The sequence below is a fragment of the Filicampus tigris genome, chromosome 8, assembly GCF_054856515.1.
Source record: "Filicampus tigris isolate MCC_2025a chromosome 8, RoL_Ftig_1.0, whole genome shotgun sequence".
In the NCBI taxonomy this organism is placed as follows: Eukaryota; Metazoa; Chordata; class Actinopteri; order Syngnathiformes; family Syngnathidae; genus Filicampus; species Filicampus tigris.
The window spans coordinates 20,442,624-20,467,085 of NC_141224.1; the positions used below are offsets into that span (position 1 = coordinate 20,442,624).

At 40.5% G+C, this 24,462-nt stretch overlaps 1 protein-coding gene across 1 annotated transcript in view; it reads left to right on the forward strand.

Annotated features, from left to right (window-relative positions):
- The window catches only part of LOC147144025 (uncharacterized), a 39,948-nt gene extending 16,781 nt beyond the window's left edge, over window positions 1–23,167 (forward strand). The window contains exons 2-5 of the mRNA XM_086037798.1: window positions 15,968–16,198; window positions 16,384–17,290; window positions 17,401–17,912; window positions 21,293–23,167. Coding sequence (XP_085893924.1) covers window positions 15,968–16,198; window positions 16,384–17,290; window positions 17,401–17,912; window positions 21,293–23,070 — 3,428 coding nt within the window. The 3' untranslated portion in view covers window positions 23,071–23,167. The remainder of the gene's footprint in view (window positions 1–15,967; window positions 16,199–16,383; window positions 17,291–17,400; window positions 17,913–21,292) is intronic.
- The last annotated feature ends 1,295 nt before the right edge of the window (window positions 23,168–24,462 follow it).

Consider the following 24,462-nt stretch of genomic DNA (forward strand, 5'->3'; position numbering starts at 1 on the left):
ATTTCCCAAATCATGCATGGTAAATTGATTGGACACTCTAAATTGCCCCTAGGTGTGATTATGAGTGCGGATGTTTGTCTCTGTGTGCCCTGCGATTGTCTGGCAACCAATTCAGGGTGTCCCCCGCCTACTGCCCGAAGACAGCTGGGATAGGCTCCAGCACTCCCCGCGACCCTTGTGAGGATAAACGGTACCGATAATGGATGGATGGATGTTCTCTGCAAGCCCACTAGTTGAAACAAGCCATTCTGATAAATATTGAGTTTGTGGAATAAGAGTTAATCCACCCATTTTTAGCCATCACGGGCGGCCATTTTGTCACGTCAGTTATTGTATTTAGATTAGTGTTGTTCTGACAGATATAGTTATTGCTTCTTCTGGTTGAGGGCGACTTGTTGCTCAAGTCATTTTTACGGATGTGACTTTTATTGCGCTCTGGCAATGACTTCATCAACTAAAAAGATTATTACTCGCTGCTTGAGTGTCTAATAAAGTTATTTTGCTCATTACAATTCTGTTGTGGGTGTCTTTTAAAGGGATGGTTGGGCCGGGATGGCCATGACGACCAAGAGCTCCTACTGGCAGAGTTCACAATATATTGTTTTCAACATCTATTATGGTGCATTGTTTGTATGCCGTAGATGCTACACTGCCCCCTATAGTATGGGAGAATATTGGCTAACAGCGGCAAGCCATACAGAGTGTAAATGCTGTCATAGTTGTGTTGGCCTGATTCCACATCTCTCATTTCTGTGTGAAAAGTACATGTGTCAAGCATAAACCAAGCTTAAGAAAGCATTTTTTTAAAGAGAGATTTGTCACTTTGTTTTGTCAGATACCTGTATTGTTGCTACCTATCAGCTAGTAAAGGTTTGTTGGAATAATTACAGTGCTTCATCATTGACAAGTCTACTCAATGAATGGAAATGTGCAAACTGTTTTGTACCTCCTAAAAAGTGGACATAATCGGAGAAATGACAACTAAGGTGGACCGAAAAGCGCTTTATAAGTCTAATGATAATAATAATAGTGTGGCACGCTATCCGACTGGTTAGCACATCCACCTAATATTACTACTACTACTACTACGAATTATTATTATTAATCATAATTATTATTATTAATAATAATAATAATAAGTATTTTTGTTGGTGTCATGTCGATACATATTTAAAATCCATTGTACCTCGCATCAATGGCATTGTAATGGGTAATGTAAACAAACAGGTAAACAGGTATAACATTACAGGAATAATAGCAATGTCTTACATTATTGCGTCGGAGCAGCAATAGTTACTTTTGTAAGATGTGATGTGAACTTGATTGTGAGGGGAATCTTTTTTGACTGATACTACTGGGATTACGCCACAGAATAAACTTGAGAGATTTGAAAGCATTTCATCCGCACCGAAGTCAAGTTGGAAGAGTGCAGCAAAGTTTGCAGTTCAGATTGTTATTGTTTACTCAGTTCCGCTTTGGCTGCCAATTTTTATTTGATGTTCTTAGTTTTTCTTCTTCCATTTTACCTGAGTCATGTTAAACATACTGTAGTTCATCAAAAGAAAAAAAAGGGTAGACACATGCATAGCCCTTTATAAGCTATTGTATTCAGTCAGCATTGCTGAACAGAAAAGCTTGTATTAAATGGACGATTCGCTCTCAACTTCCTTGTTAGTCCCATTACAATCCGAAGCGTTGTACTGTACTGTGCCCTCTTCCAAACAAGCTTATTTCTAAAAGCTGCTAAAGCTTAACTCAAATCCTCCGGATCTCAGTCCCTACTGAGATAACTCACAAAAACACTGGCCCGTAGCTTGATTTGGATGACACTCGTCCACCACACTCTGCAAAGACCATCTCCGTGCTCATTTGTGAAGCCTTTAGCTGTTCATGAGTTTGCGATTAGCAGCTCTTTGGTCTGGTGGCAGCTCACCAGTTGTAAATGTCAGCATGGACATAGCCCCCCCTCTGAGAGCCCTCGCTAACATGGCTCTAATGTACCGACCCCACATGCATAACGCATAACCGAGCTCACAGGCACAGGCGCCATAATGTTGCGTCTCACATAAAGACGCACATTACAAATTCCGTTAAAAAAAATAGGATAATCAGGCATGTGTAAACAGTCCAAATATTGGGTTAACTGAAAAAGAAAGTAATAGGTAATGTACATTGTAATTGTATCCATAATGGTGCATACAGTTCATTGCTTTAATTCATTAATGATATTAATGGTATATTTATCCTAATCAAATCAGTGATTGGTTGCGATATACATTTCATACTTATTTACATATTTGTATTTCACATTAATAATTGAGTGAGTGACACATCATTAGATTTATTTATCATTATTCTTATGTACATGATCTACAAGACTCTCTACAAGGTCTCGTGCTATTTCAGAGACACGCTTTCACTTTCATTTCCAGTTATGTACTTCCAGAGCTAGGCATTTTACCAAAATGTCTTAGTCCGTTTATCACCTGCAGCCGGGGTACCTTTACGCCGTGCATTTATTTGCCTTTTTTTAAACTGGCTTCCGTTTGCATTTCTGTCTACAAACTTCAACCGTCGATCAACTTGTACCCCAAAATAACCCTTGGAGTGGAATATGTGTTGCCTGTGTCAACACCTCCCTCCCTTTAGACTATCCATCCATCCATTATCGATACCGCTTATCGTGCTGGACCCTATCTCAGCTGTCTTCGGGCAGTAGGCGGGGGACACCCTGAACTGGTTGCCAGCCAATCGTAGGGCACACAGAGACAAACAAACATTCGCACTCACAATCACACCTAGGGGCAATTTAGCGTGTCCAATCAACTTACCATGCATGTTTTTGGAATGTGGGAGGAAACCGGAGTACCCGGAGAAAACCCATGCAGGCACGGGGACAACATGCAACCTCCACACAGGGAGGCCGGAGCCGGGATCGAACCCACGACCTCTGAACTGTGAGGCGGACGTGATACCGTGCCGCCCCCCCCCCCCCTTTAGACTAGTGCTTCTCAATTATTTTCTGTTACACCCCAACACTAGAGAGAAGAAAAAAATATATATATAATATAATATAATATAATATAGGGTGGCACGTAGTCGACTGGTTCGCACGTCTGGCTCACAGTTCAGAGGTCGTGGGTTCGATCCCGGCTCCGGCCTCCCTGTGTGGAGGTTGCATGTCCTCCCCGTGCCTGCGTGGGTTTTCTGCGGGTACTCCCGTTTCCTCCCACATTCCAAAAAAAACATGCATGGTAAGTTGATTGGACTAAATTGCCCCTAGGTGTGATTGTGAGTGCGGATGTTTGTCTCTGTGTGCCCTGTGATTGGCTGGCAACCAGTTCAGGGTGTCCCCCGCCTACTGCCCAAAGACAGCTGGGATAGGCTCCAGCACGCCCCGCGACCCTTGTGAGGAGAAGCGGTACAGATAATGGATGGATGGATAATATAATATAATATAATATAATATAATATAATATAATATAATATAATATAATATAATTTGGGCGGCACGGTGGTCGACTGGTTAGCACGTCCGCCTCACAGTTCAGAGGTCGTGGGTTCGATCCCGGCTCCGGCCTCCCTGTGTGGAGTTCGCATGTTCTCCCCGTGCCTGCGTGGGTTTCCTCCGGGTCCTCCGGTTTCCTCCCACATTCCAAAAACATGCATGGTAAGTTGATTGGACTGTCTAAATTGCCCCTAGGTGTGATTGTGAGTGCGGATGTTTGTCTCTGTGTGCCCTGCGATTGGCAACCAGTTCAGGGTGACCCCGCCTACTGCCCAAAGACAGCTGGGATAGGCTCCAGCACGCCCCGCGACCCTTGTGAGGAGAAGCGGTACAGATAATGGATCGATGGATAATATAATGTAATATGCGCCTCCCCAACTCTCCGCCTCAACTATAAATAGTATCATCTGTCTATAAAATTGTTATAAGTACACCTCTGCATAACATTGTGTCATCCCTGTTAAATATTTTTCCATGGTGTCTCTTAAGGGTTTGTTAACAGCACTTTATATCTGCTGTCCTGTGCTGTGTGTGCACATGCTCGGTGTAAAAACAAAAAAAACCCTACACATTAAAGCTAATACTCCCTGCATATACTCTCACAATGAGTATTACTGCCACCTACTGTAGTGGATGCGCAATTATACTTTATTCTAGTATGTCCAAAAACATGTTCCCTAGGGTCTCACACCTGCCCCATCTGGCATTGCACCGTACCCCCAAGGGGGCCCGCCCCATTATTTGAGAAGGACTTGAGAATTTGAGAACAGGATGGATGCTTGGTTTAGTTTGGTTAAAATTGTTTACTTGTTTTTTTTTTTTTTTTGTTTTGTTTTTTTTTTTAAAGGCGGCACGGTGGTCGACTGGTTAGCACGTCCGCCTCACAGTTCAGAGGTCGTGGGTTCGATCCCGGCTCCGGCCTCCCTGTGTGGAGTTTGCATGTTCTCCCCGTGCCTGCGTGGGTTTTCTCCGGGCACTCCGGTTTCCTCCCACATTCCAAAAACATGCATGGTAAGTTGATTGGATACTCTAAATTGCCCCTAGGTGTGATTGTGAGTGCGGATGTTTGTCTCTGTGTGCCCTGCGATTGGCTGGCAACCAGTTCAGGGTGTCCCCCGCCTACTGCCCAAAGACAGCTGGGATAGGCTCCAGCACGCCCCGCGACCCTTGTGAGGAGAAGCGGTACAGATAATGGATGGATGGATGGATGTTTTTTTTAAAGAGTCGCCATTGCTTTCATCCGATATCGTTACATAATTATTTTATGTATTTTATTCAGTGTAAGTGTGAATCACAATGAACAAGTCTTCTATTTCTATTTTAATGTGGTCAGACAAATTTGCAACATTTAAACAAAACTATCAAATGTGTATCATTGGCCATATGAACAATTATATAAGCTCAAATGAATAATTTACATTTAGTCACATGAAAAAACATGCAAAATAACACATTTAAATACAGTACACAAATGTGAAATTATCATTGTGCCTATTGCTGTGCATTGCTGTGGATTATTAAGAGATGGACAGAGACAGAAAGAAAGGGAGGAAATAATTAGGATTGAGAAACGTCTACACTAATGAGAGACGAATTTAACTGGGGTACTTTACTTGACCTCCAGTAAAAAAAAACAAAAAAAAAAACGTTACATTCATAATTACACTCTGAAATGCACCATGAAATTGTTATTGTGGAATATGCTTTTGAAATTGTTACCTCGCAACTGTTGCTTATGTCTCCCTGAAAATGAGATGCTGAGTCTCCTGTCCGACAACCACTGCCGTTCATGCAGATGAGCTCAGTTTCTTTTACTCCTTTCCCCTGAGTCTCTGTTCCTATGAATGCTGTGGAAAATAAAATAATACTCTGATAAAACGGAAATATTTTATGACAGTATGATAATCATTGCAAGCGTACGTGCCACTGATATGAGACTGTTGCAGATGGGGGACGAGAGGAAATAATCCTTTTTGTGGGCTTTAAAAAATGAATCTCAGTTGAATCACATCAGAGGGAAAAAAAAAACTCAAAGACAGTTCCAAGATGAGCCAACTCTAGGAGAAAATGACCTCCTCGTTTTGGTGATAAAGTTCTAGCCAAAATATGATATCAGCCTGCGACGTGACTCATTAGAAATGTGTGTATGGTGTGGAGGCAGCTTTCTCTATCTGCCGGTGCCTGGCTTGCTGACTGATAAGAGGCAAATGCAAATGTCCTGATAACAACTGAATGCAAATATTTATGATATGATATTCCCTGGGAATTATGTGTGGATAAAACAAAGTGTTTTATTTTCCTGTAGTCCTTTCAGGTTTGCCCAAAATGTTCTCTCTGTTTTCGGTCTTTTTTTACTTTTACAATTTCCATTTCTTCAAAATTGATTGGGCCTGCGTATTATGTTAAGCTATTTGTTTGCGGAGGATGGTAATTAGTTACTGTAATTACGGCGATGACAGTTGCTAAATTGTTTTTAAAGCATTACAGTGTGCCTGTGCCAGAAGATTGCAGTACTTATTTTAGGATTTAGGAATTTGCTGGAAACACTCCCACTCTAAGGCCAAAGTGGGAATTTTTGAACAACAAAGCAGCGGTTTTCTAAGCAAAGACATTTTTGAAAATGTCTGTTAATTTGCACTAATTGCTGGTTTGACTGTGTTGTGTAGTTTCTTGTCCAATCAGGGACTTGTTACTGATAGGATGTCTCGGGGGATCAGAATGCGCTTGAAATAGTTTAAATATGTTTGTTCACTGGGTACATTCACATAAGTCGTACTTTTTATGTTTACTGTCACCCAAGAAACAAAATGTTCTTCAAGGCACATTGTAATTATTGCTCCCACTGTAGCCTACGCACTCTTTCAAGTGTAGTCAACATTAATTAGCGTGGACACAGACAGTTGGGGGGCTGGGCTTTATATAAAGCAAAAACAGCAATTGTTTGAATCCACATGGACGGGGACTAGCAGAGATGGTTGACAATATTTGCAACATCAGAAACAAGCTCCCCTCTGGTTAAATGTAGATTGTACACGAACAGACTGCCTGTTCTCATCGAGCAATCCAAGAGATCTCAGGTTACAAACATTACCCACCCGGCAAGACGTAGAAAAGACGTAGAAAAGACGTACGTCACTTGTGTCGGTTGAAAAAACGTCCGAACTTGGTTGAAAAGTGAAAGGTGAAAAGATGTAATTTTCATGTCGTTGAAAAGACATCTTTGAAAAGCATGCGTGTGACATGGTCACGAGGACCACATTGGACCGGCTATAACACAACCCAGTTTTCAACTACTATTTTTGGACTAAATTTGGACCACATTGGATGGGCTGAAACAATAGCCAATTTTCAATGACTATTTTTGGACTAAAGTTGGACAACAATGAAGGGGATAAACAAAATCCAATTATTAACAACTATTTTTGGGCTAAATTTGGACTATGTTGGAGTGGCTATAACACAACCTAGTTTTCAACTACTATTTTTGTACTAAATTTGGACACATTTGGATGACCCAAACACAGCCCAATTTTATTATTTCTCGGCTAAATTAAGTCCAAGACGGACCGACCAGATTTAGCCCAAAATCCAACGACCAGAAGACGTGCTGGGTGGGTAACTTGTTTTGACATCAAAGAGATGCCAGAGATGGGCACTTGGGCAGATGGGCCACCATCTTCTCTCTGTTCTTATTCATGAAAATAATCCTCCGTCCTCGTCCTTTTATACCGCTTCCGTCCTTACATTTCTGTCCCGCCCCCCCCAAAAAAGTGTCCATGCATGACACTGTAGGAGAGAGGCTATAGGCAGAGGTTTCATAATACATAAACATTATTTACAGCTCATTAGCTGGCTAATTTCCTACTCACACCCACTTACCGGTTGGGAGTATTGTGAGTGGGTTGAATTGCTTACAACTGTTTAAGTGGCAGCCAAGGTAGCATTTAGCTGCCAACACAACCACCGTTGGTCACCAGACTACGGAGCCCGCCAGGGGACATCACGAGCATATTTAAGATTGCTTTGTAACGCAATACTTTGCATATCGTCGCTGACCTGTGAAAAACACTTATGTCGTAAAAAAATGAACGTGAACATTTTTTTAAAATCCAAAATTGGACATACGTGCTTTTCACAGGATAGCGACGATATACTGCAGTCATTGTTGCAAAATTTTACAATAATATTGCAGTAACCACAGCAAACGTAAACATGACTGTACCTGAAAAGGCCAAGATACTGCACATAGTTTTTGCTTGTGAATCCACTGTTATTTCATCATGATAAATTGTCTTTTTGGCCTATTTCTATATTGCACAGTATTTATTTTTAACCACATAACTATCAAAGGTAAGTATAATGTCAATCAGCAGCTGGAATGAATTAATTACCTTTCCATTCATTTACCAAGGGAAACATTACCTCAGTTTATGAACATTTTGGTTTGAGAATGGGGGTCACGGAACAAATTAAAGTCATAACCCAAAGACTGACTGTATAAGACAGTGTGTCACTTCATTATTTTCAGTAACATAATACACTTTTCATATCTTTGAGACAGAATTAAAAGGGGAAATACAAACAGGTAAGATATGAAGCACATTCACAATGACTTTTTTCCCCATACTTTAATATTTGGTCAAATGTTGAAATAACATCCATCCAAAGTGTATGACATCCATCCTTTTACCACTTGTCCTCATTTGCAAGAGAGTCTGAGTCTTGAGTTGAGTGCAGTGAGCAGAGAGAGTGCCATAAATACAAGCATCTCTGCAGTGCGATCCCTGTCTCTCTGTTGTTTGTCCGGTGACCAACTCCCACCATCGCTGTTAACAGACATCAGCATAGCAACTCCGACCATGTACCAACATCGCTTCAAGAATTTACTATATAAATCTGTGCATCCCCTGCGTCTCCCCAACACGTCACAAATTGGTTTCCAAAGGCTGCACTGCTGTGTGCTGAAGCCCGTCAGCAAATCGGCCTCGTGTGACAACAAGAGAGAGACAGAGGTTCGGAGGTGCTACTGTGTAACTACCTCCATTCGGCATTGTTTGGGAGGAAAAAAGCATCTACTGGTGAGTAAGGTAAATACGTTTAAAAAAAATAAATCTTTCTTTGCAAATATCCCACGTCATAATGTGGATATTGTAATATTGTTCTTATTTAGGTATGTATGACAGTGGTACAACAAACAAAGACATTGTGGTAAGAATATCTGCCCTCAAAGTCTTTATGATAACACCATTTTTGCAATGTGCCGTGGAGTGGTCCCACTGCTGGAGAACCCAAAGGGTAAGACAACTAGCTTCCTTTTCAAGTATTATGTTTTAATTGCATAATTGGATTTATTATTAACATAATCAAACACCGTGCATGTTGACTTTGGCATTCCCTGGTGTGCCGCACTGCTTTCCGAAATCTCATACGGGAAAGGGTGGTGAATGTACCTCGATATCCCATGAGTAGCCTTTTGTTTCTCTCGCTTCAGGTTTACCATCTAGTCTTTATGGAGATTGAACAGGGGTGTTGCTGGCCAGAAAGGCACAGGACCCTTACCACAGTGGTCCACAACCACTGGTCCGCAGCCTGGTACCAGTGTGTGGACCACTCGGTACTGGGCCACAGAGATATATTTTGAAAAATAAAACAAGCTCTGTAGTGGTGCATATGTGCCCCAACTGTACGCTATCACCACGGCAGGAATGTAACGAATGGTTGCCGGTCCATGAAATATCAGTCTTACTAAGTCCACTAGTTGAGACGTTAATGAATGTATGAATACATATTTATTATTATTATATTCTTCCACAAGTATGAACACTTTGAACACTACGACAAAAGCATAGCAAAGCTGTCACGACACCAGTCCTCAAACTGCATTGTGGGTGCACTCCAGGGAAATGTGTGTTTGGGTGCAGTGGTGCTACTGGCTTGGATGACTTCATGTATGTGGACAAACTTAGTAAAGTCTTAATTTCATTTGAAAGGAGTTGCTGTTGATATTGTCCCCCCAAAATTATAGCACCTTGAAGAAAAGAGCATGCTATATTTAGTTTTTCTGATGGCTAAGGGATTGCATCTGGCCTTTGCTTTCTCTGGGCACAAGGTAGGTCATGTCAGTTTGAGGTCATACTTCAGTCATAGTTCTGTAAACACGCAGGGATTCAAATTTCAACTGTTTTTATTTGAGGTGTTGTGTTTACTGTGTTTACTGTATTTACTGTAAACTTTAAAAACAAACACAAAACTGTGTTTTTTCCTGCCATAACACATACACACATAAAAAAAAAAAAACACAGTAAATTCCCTGAGAGATAAACAGGGAGGGAAAAAACTCAGTGTACATTATGTTGTCCCAGGGTTATTGCATGGTTGATTACATGTTCCACTATTGTAGCTCTGATGTCATTAGTAGTTCTATTTCTGACTCACCTCCCTCCTTCACCTTATTGTCCTCCTCCTACTCTTCCTCTTGCTTCTTCACCTCCACGTCTTCTTCCTCAGCCTCCTCTTATTCTCACTATTCTCACTCCTCCAACTCCCTCCATTGTACTCCACATCGACAGCTTATCACAGTAATACTGCTTGAGCTGATTGCAAAGTGAACTAATTATCAAACAGTTTTCTGCTATAAATCTGTGTAGTTGTTGCAACGAGTGTTTTGATCATATATATATACCAAAAATATAAAGGTTAGGTTAAGCGAGAACTCTATATTATTCCAAAAGATGGACTGGTGTGAAGAGTCAAAATTTTAGTCAAGGATTTCAGTAATCGTTCACGGTTGTCAATTTCAAGTATTCGGTGCCCCATAGGCCTGTAATAAATCCGTACTCTGAAGTCAAATAGATTTTGAAAAATATGCTAAGATTTCTGATTTCTTTAAATCAACGATCATAAGAAAATAACAATAAGAACATGAAGTGCATGCAGCAGGCGTCACATGAAGTAAATGGTCCATTCAAAAAATCTAAAGATGAATCGAAAGTGTTCCAATGAAGTGGCTAGCTTGACCAAGGAATCAAATTCGATGCAACAATGCAAAGAAAAAGGATGTGTAAGGTGTTTTGTAATTCTTAATTCTGACGAAAGCATGTCATAGACATGTTATCTAGATACCTGGGAATTCAATTGTGGAAAAAAATGCAAAACTTATTTTAAACTACACCTCATATGAGTCAGCAGCTTGATTGTGTGATTGTGGTTGTGCTGTTTCTCACACTGACTGAAGCCACAATTTTGTGATTGCAAGACACCAGCTCCTACACTAAGCCGTGGCCTTCCAACTCAGCAACTAGCTTATGCCTCGGCATCTTCATCAGGTTCAATGTCCTTCATTGGAGAAGAAGGAATGCAAATTACAACAGGCATGAAGAAATGTATATTTTCTTGATCAAAGGAAAACTTTGTTGTCATTATGCCAGACATAAAACATAATGCAGGTAGAGCAGAATACCCTCGCAGAAAATTGTGTAATAGATACTGAAATATCAGAGATAAAAATAGAATATTCTCAAAGTCAGGAGTCCCATCCGTACAAATTCCACCTCATATTTTAAGTGCTGTATATGAAAATTGAACACATTATACAGTAAACTGTAATGCAATACAGTACACTGTGCAATATACATGATGGAATAAAAATTCTACACTAAATTACACAATTGTTTTTAAAAATGCAGGAAAAAATAATAAACCATTATTTTTAGTTGGTCTTAGTTGTGAGGTACACATATACAAAACAATGGGGTGATTCTGTTGAATAATTACACATAACTAGGCAAGTCAACACATTCGGGCATTACTCACACATTCACACGCATGTATGTGCACACGCAAACTCACACACTCAGGCAAATTGTTCATTGATGCACCCGCTGGTTACCGGTGCTTCCTAATTAAGGCCAACTGCACACATAACAATCCAATAGCATTCCTCCTTTTTGAAATCCCTTGGAAATTACATAGGATTAAGGAAAGTTGCTTGCTAAAGTGGTGTGTATATCTGTAATTTAATTGCATTTGAGTCTATTAATTAATAAGGTACTCCCTTGAATAGTTCATGTATTAGTGCAATTAATTAACCTACTAGTCTTGATAAAGTTGCCGCAAAATCAAACATAAAAAGCCTTTCTTCTCAGATAAGTCTTTTAAAGGTATTGCTATTAGCACTGACGTTAATATACAGTCGTTAGAATAGAAAGATATACTGTACTTGTCGGTGCTACAGTGTAGTATTTAATTGGGACATAGCGGGAGAAAACAGAGATGACATCCTTAAACTAATGATGTTGTAATTATAGGAGCTCATTGTTTTATCATAAATGATTTGAGTGTGTCTTCTTTAGAGGGGACTTTTATTTTGCATTTATTTCAATTTATCTTCCTGGAAGTGTGCTAAACATTACACGATGATATTAGCATATAGTGGTTGACGATATTATCGCTTTTAAGATTGTGTCTGGTTTACACTCTTAAAATTACCAGACTCGTTTGAAACTTTGATTCGCTCATTTCCACTAAATTAAATCAGTTGATAAACGCATTTAAGGACTGTTATGTCTTGCATCATAGCCATAACGACAGTGTCACGCAGACAAACATAACAAGTAATAAATTATGCAATGAGACAAACAAGAGCGGCATTTTACATTCTTGGTATAGTGATTGTGTTTAAACAAATGTCATCTGAAGCATATTTAAGAAGAAATAGGACCGAAATAATCTGTTAGCTTTATTTTTATCTGGTATAAATCAACGGTTGGTGTTTTTAGCTGGGATTTTTATGCAGTGTGGATGTTGGCACTCAGTAAATTGGGTGCCAGGTTGTAAAGCATAAACATGTATCCAGAGCGTGTTACGTTAAACAAGACCAGCTATTATTTGCGCTGTCACATTACCTTGAATACAAATGACAGCATGACCTCAATTTTCTGCACAGGGTGAGTGAGTGGAAGAAACTAACACTTCAAGTGCTTTGCTTTTGCAAAGTGCTTGTTCGGTCACAGTTTCATTCCAATTAGAGAGGAAACATACATAATGTTTGATAAAGAATTGTCAAATAGGCCTCTCTCATATTGTTTGTTGATATGGATGGAATAAATAGAATACATACAATAAAAACAGGTTCATGCTTTAGTTAATGAGGTCTGGGCAGCAGAAATCTGGCAAAGCCACACATGCTGAACATTAATGTTTAACTTTAAATCAAATAATGAGTACTGAGTTCCTTGCTTAACAATTACAGCAAATTAGGTGCTTGCCACTCAGACCTTTCGGAAAACTCAATTCATTTTGACTCGGCATTAGCCCTTCTGCTCGGCTCTCCCCAGACAAGCAAGGATGTTCAGGGAGTCCACAGGGAATTAGGGAATATTTCCCTCCGCCTGTGATTCCCCCAGTGGGGATAGAGGTTGGAACTGTGTGACTTTGTATCTCATTTGTTCAGTTATGTAATTGGAGCACTGATAATCCTCTAGGACTGCAAGTTGTGCACCTTCGAAACAAGAGACAGAGTCGTCAACATGCAGGCAAGCACAGACTAAGCTGGTAATTGCTGCATGTACTATTATGAATTATAAGACATAGGCCTCTATTGTATTAGAGAGCATCTATTGTATTTCAAATACCTTTTAGAAAAAAGATTGTATTACACCTAACATTTGCCCAGAGCAATATATATCTATATAATCCTGCATATAATCAGAATCCCAGAGTTACAAATTCTACTGTAACATACGCCGCATGTCATAGAGGTACAAAAACTTCCATCCATCCATTTAAATATCGGCCAGCGGGGGGGGGGGGGGGGGTGCTATTGAAGTTTGCAGTCAGACTCACTGACGTAAGCCCGTTTAAAATCAGTGGTGGACCGGCCTATAGGCAGATACTATTTGTTTACCTCCCCTCCCCCGAAAAAAAAAGCAAATGACGGACGACGGAAGGGTACCCGCACTGCAGATGGATGACGAATAATGCATGCTCAATTTTTAATAAAATGCCCAGCTCTGGTTTTGAATATTATTCCAACAAAATAGCAGAGGTAGCATTTACTGTAAGAATCAAAAGTCCATTGCACAATTGAGACACTGCTGTGTTCCGATTTCGTTCACTGATTTCAACACTTGACCCTCTTCCTGAGGTCATTGGAGAGCATCAACTTTAACACTGCTGGGAGCATGGAAGACGGGAGGGCAGCAAAAGTGTCAGTATCATGCCGGGTGACTTGCTGTATAGCCACGAACAACATAACATCATTTAACCTTTACAACATGTGTATCGATCCATCTGGTTGTTATCATGCTGCGATCAGAGCGCAGCTCGGGTGGCTCAGCTTCAGGGGCTGGTTGAGTCTACCTCTCAATATAACGCGGACACAATGACATCTTTTTTCAGACTTTCTTTCCCCCATCCTTCATAGAAATACAAATCCTGTTACCATTGCAGAGGTACCATGCACACAAATGTAAGAGATAGATAGTATGTCTGGGATGACTTCCCCTTTAACAAAGTTTCAAACTCTTGATTTGGCCTGACCTAAGGTTTATGTTCTTGAAGATGTATGTTCTTTTATTTTCCATACTAATGGTGGTTTTCTGCACCTTCATTTGCTTGTTAGTCCTTATGCCTTTAACTGTGGGAAATGTTACTGGTGCTCTGGAAAAAATGACCCATAGATCGTTATGTTTCATTCAACCTGCCAATGAAGAAGAACTCGGGTCACAATTAAACTTCTTTCATGACAATTTAAAAGCAAGCTTGCTTGGTGCCTGAGTCTTGGCTCCCGTCTTCCTGTGTGGGATTTGCATGTTCTCTGCGTACTTGTGCAGGATTTCTCCAGCAACTCTAGCTTCATCCCACATTCTAAAACCAAGTTTGTTAAGTTAACTCAAGACTAAAAATTGTATTTAGGTGTGACTGTGGGGGGTGAATGGTCCATATGTGCACTGCGACTGGTTGATGACCACTCCATAGTTACTCCCACCAACTCTCGCCAAAGTCAATATAGAGAAAGGATGATTGGACATTTCTAAGCAAAAAATTAAGTCCAATAATTAAAATAATGCTACATGTTGACCGTGTAAATCAGCTTCATAGCAGAAATGGTCTCTTACCGCGCAGTGTTTCTTCTAGCATAGATATTAGATGATACTTTTAATTTCATAATGCATATTGTACAATAAATAGTAGAAAATGTTAATTATGCACACTATATAATTTTCTTGTCAAGCACCGCTTTTATCACTTTTGCTGTGAATGTGAGATATGTTGAATAGTGCTTTAATAGAGTTTTTAACTGTTGATCTAGAACAGAAAATTGGACATACATTCTAATTGAATACCTGGTTGAAAATGCACCTTGCACACCATTATAAATCATCTGGAATCAGTTTTCCTGAACTCCTCTCTCCCTCTCGCCCACTTTGTGAACACAGAGCAAGGCTTTTTCAGCCTCTGATAAGTGTTAATAAATTACCTGAATTTGAAAATTAATGGCTAGCTGCCTGCTTCAGGGAGATATCATTGTGCTTCATGAATATTTTGATTTTGTGATTAGATCAAAATGTGGTGAATTCCTAAACAGCCCCCTTGTACAGGCTCTCCTGATCATAAACTCTTTCCTTCTTAAAAAAAAAAAGAAAACATTCCATGCAAATGTGCTGATATGGAATAATTAGAATGAGTTTTGCCAGTATTTTTTTGCAGTAATATTTGCATGTCTTTAGATCTCGGCTGACTGATCTGCACCAAGCTGAGGGAAAATATGTTTTTGTGCAGCATACCCGTACCAATCCGCCCCCAACCCCACCTCCGTAAAAAAATTTACCTTGCCAGGCGAGATAATGGCTTATATTGTGATGTTAAAGAGGCTTGTATTTACAAAAAGAAACAAAGGCAAGGCATGTGCCAGCCCTGGAGAACATTGATTAGGCTCTTCCTGTCTCTTTCTATTCACACACTGTATCAGTGGCATTCCAGCTCCGTGTTCTGATGGGGATCAAATAGATTTCCACATTTTCTCACATTTACAGGTTTGAGAAGGTGAGGAAGGAAAAGTGTGAAAAGCTATGCGAAGACTGATGACATATAGGAATGTGTTGCCTCTGTTTATTTGTGTAAAATCTTCATACTTGTGCTACCATTAGTTTTAGAGCATTCACACCAAGAATATGCATTAATAAATGAATGAAATCCTCAAGTTATGACACAAGACGCATACAAGTATTTAATCAGGAGTTGGATTGGACACATTCAGTCGTATGGAGAGAATGGAGAGTTCCATATTTTGTCGTGTTACAACTCCAAGCTTGATAATAATAATAATAATAATAATAATAATAATAATAATAATAATAAGAATAAGAATAATGATAATATAAATTATTAGCACTCTCTCTACCTGTCTGAATCAAATCGCCCCTGTCAAAACCAAATTTGTCTCCTTCACTCACTCAGCCCCCTGGTTCACTCCGGAACTCCGCGTACTAAAAACCCGCAAGCGCCGGCTTGAAAGACTATACAACAAAACAGGTTTAACGGTCCATCACATTGCCTACACTGATCACCTTCAGCTTTACAAGACAGCCCTCAACTCCACCCGTTCTGCCTACTACTCCAACCTCATTTGCACCGATTCCAATAACCAAAAGGCACTCTTCTCCACCGTCAACAAACTCCTCAAACCCTGTGATAACATTTCTACCTTTTTCAACACTGAAATATGCAATTCATTCCTATCCTTCTGTCAAACTAAAGTCGATATCCTCCACTCCTCATTAACCACCACTCCCTCGTCCCCTCTCTTCCTACCTGCCTCTATCCCTCCTACCACTCCGCCCCTCTCTAAATTCACACCCGTCTCCTCTACCGAGCTCACCAAATTCATCTCTACAAGAAATCGTCAACCTGCATACTGGATCCCATTCCATCATCCCTTGTCAAGCACTGCTTTCCCACCATCTCTCACCTCATCACCACCATAGTTAACTCCTCCCTCAACTCTTCCTCTGTTCCCTCCTCACTCAAACTTGCTGCTGTTACCCCCATCATCAAAAAACACGGACTCAACCCTGACATCTTGAGCAACTTCCGACCCATCTCCAATCTCCCCTTCCTGTCCAAAATTATAGAACGTGCTGTCGCATCCCAAATTAAAACCCACCTTGACAATAACCAACTCTTTGAACAATTTCAATCTGGATTCCGCACACAACAAAGCACTGAAACCGCCCTCCTCAAAATCACCAACGACCTCCTCCTCTCCTCTGACTCCGGCCAACTCTCCATTCTCATCCTCCTCGACCTCACTGCCGCCTTTGACACCATCAACCACTCCATCCTACTCTCTCGCCTGCAATCTGTCAATATCACTGACAAAGTCCTCACCTGGCTTCACTCCTACCTCACACACAGGAAACAATTCATCCACATCAACAACTGCTCCTCTTCCACTGCCCCCTTGTCCCATAGTGTCCCCCAGGGTTCTGTGCTTGGTCCTCTTCTCTTCATCCTCTACCTTCTCCCCCTCGGTCAAACTATCCGTCACCACGGTCTCCGCTTTCACTGCTACGCCGATGAGGTCCAATTGTACATCTCCACTAAATCCATCACCTCTACTATCCACTCCACTCTGTCCAACTGTCTTTCTGATATTAAATCCAGGATGCAAACAAACTTTCTTTTCCTTAACTGCTCCAAATTCCACCTGCTGATAATTGGCCCTAACTCCCTCACACAGACTGCCTCCAACTTCAACCTTACTCTTGACAACTCCACCTTGTCCGCCTCCTCTCACTGCCGGGACCTTGGTGTCCTCTTTGACAATAATCTTTCTGTTGATCAACACATTACCCAAATCACCAAAACCGCTTCGCTTTCTTTCACCTCAGGAACATTTCTCGCATCCGAGCCTCACTTTCCTTCACTGCTGCTCAGACCCTCATCCATGCCTTCATCACCTCCCGCCTTGACTACCGTAATAGCATCCTCTACGGCACAAGCTCCAAACTCCTCAATAAATTACAATACATCCAGAATTCTGCCACCCGCCTTCTCACTCACACCCGTTCCCGTGATCATATCACTCCCATCCTTAAAAACCTCCACTGGCTCCCCGTTCCCCACCGCATCCAATTTAAACTCCTCCTACTCACCAACAAAGCCCTTCACAACCAGGCCCCCTTCTACCTCTCCGATCTTCTCCACTCATACATTCCTTCCCGCACCCTCCGCTCCTCAAATGCGAACCTCCTTGCCATCCCCCCGACCAAGTACAAAGCCTGGGGGGACCGAGCTTTCTCTGTTGCCGCCCCCACCCTCTGGAACTCCCTTCCACAACACATTCACAACTGCACAGACCTCATATCCTTCAAAACACTCAAGACTCACCTGTTCCGCCATGGTTTTTAACATCACTTAATCTTTGCTATTTTTTTCTTCTTCTTTTGGTTTTAACTGTTTTTGTTTTAAAAGCAGGTTTTATTTTCCTCACTTAATTTTGCTGTGAAGCATCTTTGAGTGATATAAAAAGCGCTATACAAATAAAATGTATTATTATTAACTGTATTTCATCGGAATTTCGCGTGATAGACCAACACAAAATGGCACATAATTGAGAAGAATCCTCTTTATTGTCATGACATAGTGTATACATGCTTGCATACATATTCACAAAATGTGACCTTTTTTTCAACCAATCACAGTCGTGAACACCGCAAACCACTCTAAAAAGAGTTGGGTTAAAAATAGCACAATCTTGGGTCAAAAAAGGACCGATCCACTACTTGGGTCAATTAAACCCAACTTTCTGGGTTGTTTTCTGCAAAAACAACTGCAAAAATTGGTAGTTTTATACAAAACAACACCAAAAACTGGACTGTTTTGTACAGAACAACGCAAGAAGGTGGGTCAAATTGACCCAGTTTGTAGATTGGTCCATTAGCGCCCAGGGAGCAGTTCAGGGACCAGTGTCTTGACATGGATACCACAGTGATCTTAACCACTTGAGTGCCCATAAAACATAATCCATGCATGGTTTTCAACATTTTTACAAATAAACCGTCTGAGAAGTGTGGTGCTTATCTCGGGGTGTTCTGGTTTACTCTAATATTTCAAAAATTTAAGACTTGAAATTTGTCATGAATGTGAGTTTGATTGTGAATGGTACAAAGTAATTTGTTTATATGTGTCCTGCTATTGGCTGGCAAGCCAGTCCAGGGTGAAGCCTGATTTTTAACTGACACTGGTTTTCTGAAGTGTTCCTGAGCACACGTGGCAATATCCCTTACACAATGAAGCTGTTTTTTTTTTTTAATGCATTGTTTCCTAAGGTATTGAAGATCATGGGCATTTAAGGTGCAGAAATTTCTCTTGATTATCTGAATCTTTTGATGACATCATGGACCGTAGATGATAACAACTCTGAATTCCTTGTAATTGTTTCCTGAGAAACATTCTTAAACTGTTGGCTCACATAGTTGTTCACAAAGTGGTGCTTTGCGTGTGAACAACTGAGCCTTTCTTTTTATACCAGGTCATGACACTCACCTGTTTCCAATTAATCTGTTCACCTGCACAATGTTCCAAACAGGTGTTTTTGAGCAGTCCTCAACTTTCAATTTTTGGTTGCCCTTCTATTGAAAACATTAAAAACATAATGCCTGCATCACTTTTATCCACTCCAATTATTTTTGAGGCAACTTAAGCTATATGATCTCATATTTACTCAAAACAATCTATTTTGTGATATGTGATTTTGGCGCTGCTGCAGTAGACAAATGCAGGATATTATGTGGTACAAGATGATGGCAGATTCTCAATGGGAAGTTTTGTGACTTCAGATCTTAGAGTAGTATTCTTTCAAACATACTTTGAAGCTGTGTGCTGTGCACTCATACAGTATGTGTGCGCCCGGCAGCTGCACGGGGCCCAAGGGACAGGCCTGTGTAGATTGGGTCTCCTTACTCCACAGCTCATTAGTGGAGAGTGAAAGGAATCCGCACAGATGGCTGTCAATGTTCACAAAAAAAAAAAAAAAGTCGGCTCCCAGAGATGTGTCAATTGAGGTTTAAGTTCCTTCTGCACATTTCTGTGACATTGCAGAATTCAAACAATATTTGTTTGAATTAGTCCACCCAAAAAGTACAAAACCCAAAAGCATCTGAAAATGTGTTTTCTAATGAACGCTCAGCCTACTGAACAGGAGCCTGCGCTTGTCAGTCATCACCATAAATTACTCTTACTCCTCTGACATTTTTTCAGTGCTACAGATGATGGGCTTGTCTGTTCAGCAGAATAGAGGACTGGAAATACGGCGGTGAACAATCTGGTGAGATCAATTAGATTGTTTACCTGTCAAAGTTGGAACGGAGGCCAGCAACTGTAACGGCTGCTCATAATTTTCACTCCAATCCTGTCACCAGCTCCTGTTACTGTTATTAATGCAATCGAATGTCCACAATTCCACTCCCAGCTGACTCTTGTTTACCAATCATATTTCTTCTTCTACTCATAAACGCTGCAATGACAATGTCACTACCATCACTTACAGGCCAATACCAGCTGCTCACAGTACCACCACCCTCACTAGCTCCCCCTGCAGGCCCTCATTATCATTACCACTATCGGACAATTTTCCCATTGAAACCATCACCGGCAGACGCTTCCCTTGCACACACAAACAACGTGGTTTTAACAGTGGTAATCTAGTATGTGTTAATACTGCTCATTCGTACCACCATGAGCGCACGTCCAGCACAATAATTAATCTGGCCGTGCTGAACGTGCGCTCCCTTTTAAACAAAACTTTTATCATAAACGACCTGATTTTAGACAATAATTTACATGGTATACTTTTGTCTGAGACATGGCTTGGTACAGATGCTCCAGTTGCTCTCAACGAGGCTTGCCCACCGAATTTTAACTTTTTATTTTCTACAAGGGATGGCAAAAGAGGAGGCAGGACTGCATCAATTTTTATTAATACTCTTTTATCAAAGGAGATCATTTTTAGCAGCTATTTATCGTTTGAACACCATGCCTTTGTTTTTAGCAGTCCCCCTATTCTCTGCATTACCGTCTATAGACCTCCCCATCATTCCACTTCTTTTATTACAGAATTTTCAGAATTCTTATCCATTTTATATTCCAGTTATAACAGAATATTAATAACTGGCGATTTTAATATACACATGGACAACATCTCGGACCCACTATCCAGAGATTTTTCAAACCTTTTAAACTGCTTGGATTTTAAACAGCACGTCTTGCAGCCAACTCACAACAGAGGACACACCCTGGATTTGGTTATAACCTATGGCTTGTCTGCTGGTGTGTCCTCTGTTGTTGACTTGGCAGTGTCAGACCACTACTGTGTCTATTTTAACATCGCCAGTTTTAACCATCTAGCAGTCCCGGTCAGAACAGTGAAGAAACGCTACCTATCTTCTGAGGTGGCAGCAAATTTTATCGAGATCTTAAAAAACACTCCTGCTGACATTTTACCTGCACCCTGTGATCTTATTGTTGACAATTTTAACCTACATCTTAAATCATCATTAGATTCAGTAGCTCCACTTTTAATTAAAACAACAAAAACAAAGACTGTACCCCCGTGGAGAAACAATGCTATCAAAATATCAAAGAGAAAATGCAGGAGTGCAGAGAGGAGGTGGAGAAAAAGTAAACTTACAGTACACTATGAAATTTTATGCGAACAACTGAAATCTTACAATAAAACAGTAAAACTGGCAAGATCTTCCTATTTCTCAAACCTCATTACAGCCAATAAAAACAACCCCAGGGTTCTCTTCTCCACCTTTGAACTTTTAACTAGTTCTGATTTTAATAAGTCCCCACAGAGACCAACAGATGCTCTCTGTGAGGACTTTGCAGACCACTTCAGAAGTAAAATCGATGACATAAGATCCAGTCTTTTAGCCCGTCAAAACACAAGTTTTAATAAACCCGGACAATCATATTTACATGAGGAAACACTGGAAAGTTTTGCCCTGGTTGATGCAAGGACACTTGTTCGAGTTTTCTCCCAGGTAAACCCAACAACCTGCCTTTTGGATCCAATTCCCACATTTCTTTTTAAGACATTTTATGGATTTTTTGAAGAACAAATTTTAAATATAGTCAATTGCTCTCTTCAGACAGGCGTCTTCCCAGCTGCCTTTAAAACGGCGGTGGTGAAGCCCCTTCTGAAGAAGAGCGGTTCTGACCCGAGCGTTTTTAATAACTACAGACCCGTATCCAACTTACCGTTTTTAAGTAAGATTTTAGAAAAACTGGTTTTCATCCAGTTGAATCATTTTTTAAATACAAATAATATTTTGGAGAAATATCAATCTGGTTTTAGGATGAACCACAGTACGGAGACTGCTCTTTTAAGGATCTTAAATGATATTAGGTGCACTGCAGACGTGAGAAAACTCACAGTCTTGGTGCTACTGGATCTAAGCGCTGCTTTTGATACAGTAGATCACCAAATTTTATTAAATAGACTTAAAAATCTAGTGGGCATCTCTGGTACTGTTTTTGACTGGTTTTATTCCTATCTCACAGACCGATATTTCTTTGTAAGTATGGATACTTGTTCCTCTAAAACTCATGAAATTAAATGTGGGGTTCCTCAAGGTTCGATTTTAGGCCCCTTACTTTTTAATCTTTATATGCTTCCCCTCGGGGATGTCATCAGGGGACACGGCATCAGCTTTCACAGCTATGCTGATGACACGCAGCTGTATATTGCCGTGTCTCCTGATGACACAGGACCCATTGATACCCTTTTAAATTGCATTTTAGATATCAAGTCATGGATGGCAGATAATTTCCTACAGCTCAATGAGGACAAGACTGAGGTCTTAGTTATCGGTCCCGAAGGTCAGAGAGAGAAGCTTTTACCAAAACTACACATTTTTAATCCCTCACACTGTGTGAAGAACCTTGGCGTCATTTTTGACTCTGAGCTCAGTTTTATTCCTCATATTAAAAATGTAACCAAGATTGGTTTTTATCACCTTAAGAATATCGCCAGAGTCCGCCCGTTTCTCTCTCAGGCTAACACGGAAGTGCTGATGCATGCCTTTATTTCCTGTCGTTTAGATTACTGTAATGCCCTGCTCTCTGGCCTCCCGAAAAAGAGCATTTCACCACTGCAACTACTGCAGAATTCAGCCGCTCGGGTGCTGACGAGAACCAGAGGGCGGGAGCACATTACGCCAGTTTTGAAATTGCTGCATTGGCTCCCTGTGTGTTTCAGGATCGATTTTAAAGTACTTTTATTAGTTTATAAATGTGTTAATGGTCTTGGGCCATCTTATTTATCTGATTTGCTTTTATCATACCAGCCCTCGCGGATCCTGAGGTCCTCTGGCGCCGGCCTTTTATTTATTCCAAGGGTGAGGACCAAAATGCATGGCGAGGCTGCATTCAGCCATTTTGGTCCTCACCTTTGGAATAGCCTGCCAGAGGATGTCAGGTCTGCAGAGACTGTTGATATTTTTAAGAGGAAGCTCAAGACACACCTTTTTAGTTTGGCTTTCAACAACTTTTAAATAATTTATCTTTTCTTTTGATTGAAGATAATTCTATGTTTTGCTTTGAATGTTTTAAAGCACTTTGAGTTGCATTTTTATGTATGAAAAGTGCTATATAAATAAAATGTGATTGATTGATTGATTGACTTACAACACAGCAGTACAGTATCTCCACACAACACGGGTTGAATTGAACTTGGCTTGCTCTCAGAATAATGCACACTGTACTTATATAGAAACGGTCTTGAATTTAGGAAATATCGAAACATGATACAGGCACTTCAAAACATTTAATGTTATGTTTTGACTTCAAGGCAATTACATATTTTAACAATTATAATTTTTCAAAGATTGTTGCGTACAAATTAGCCTAGGACATGATAGAATTTATCCAATGAACAGCAAAAAGAAAACATTTCAACAAACCGCAGCAGCACACAATGCATCAGATCCAGATGTGTATTGCACTGAGAGATATTTATTTAGCAATGCTGTTTACAATTGTGGCTGTAGTTTACACAGGACCTGCACAACATCATACAGTGATTATCATATGTGCATTTTGTGCCTCATGTCACTACACCTACCTAAGTGGCCACTGTGTATTGTGTGCACATTACAGTGTATAAAAGGAAGATTAGTCAATGTTTAGATGTATTTCCACTGGGCCAAAGTAACAACAGAACAGTGCACATCAAACTGATTTCTTAAGTTAGTAGGAGTGGAACTGACTCCAACATGGATTAAAAGTTGCTCGGTCCAGTGATGCTACTTTTCAGTAATTGTACATAACAGCAATGTGAACGTCACTTGAGCTGACCTACTTATGGGGCTCAGAAACTTTCTATCCTGCAGCCAAGTCTAAAAATAACCCCGTGGCCAGTTTTACATTCATCTCAATGGAAACCCTGACAGTTTTACAGAGTCCTGATAAGCAGCAGTGGTCTGTGACATCTTACACGCTCTTCACCTCGTTGTTAGAGTCACCTCCTGAAATTTGCAAATTGAATTGCCATAAATATGCAGTTTTAATGTGCATGTGAGAATACAGTTTCCTAATGAAGTGAAGATACTGTATACAAATTATGATTATATAAAAGTCTAAAACACCTCAGTACAGTTATAAGGAACATGCCTGTGAATATTCTCATTCATCCAGATCATTTTATTCTCAGGAGACTGAATCGATGGTAATTGAACTGTTGTGGTTGTTATAGAAGATGTTTGTCTCTCATCCGAGCAGGCTTCATCAGTTCATGCAACCATGCTTGCTTTGGTCTGCACCAGCCTAAATTGGTGGGGCAAGCCCAACTAATTTATGCTCCAAGTTGGAGACATGTCCCAACCATGAATGGTAGTGTATCATTTTCTGGAATGCAAAACGAAGCCGGTAAGGTGCCTTGCAGAGAG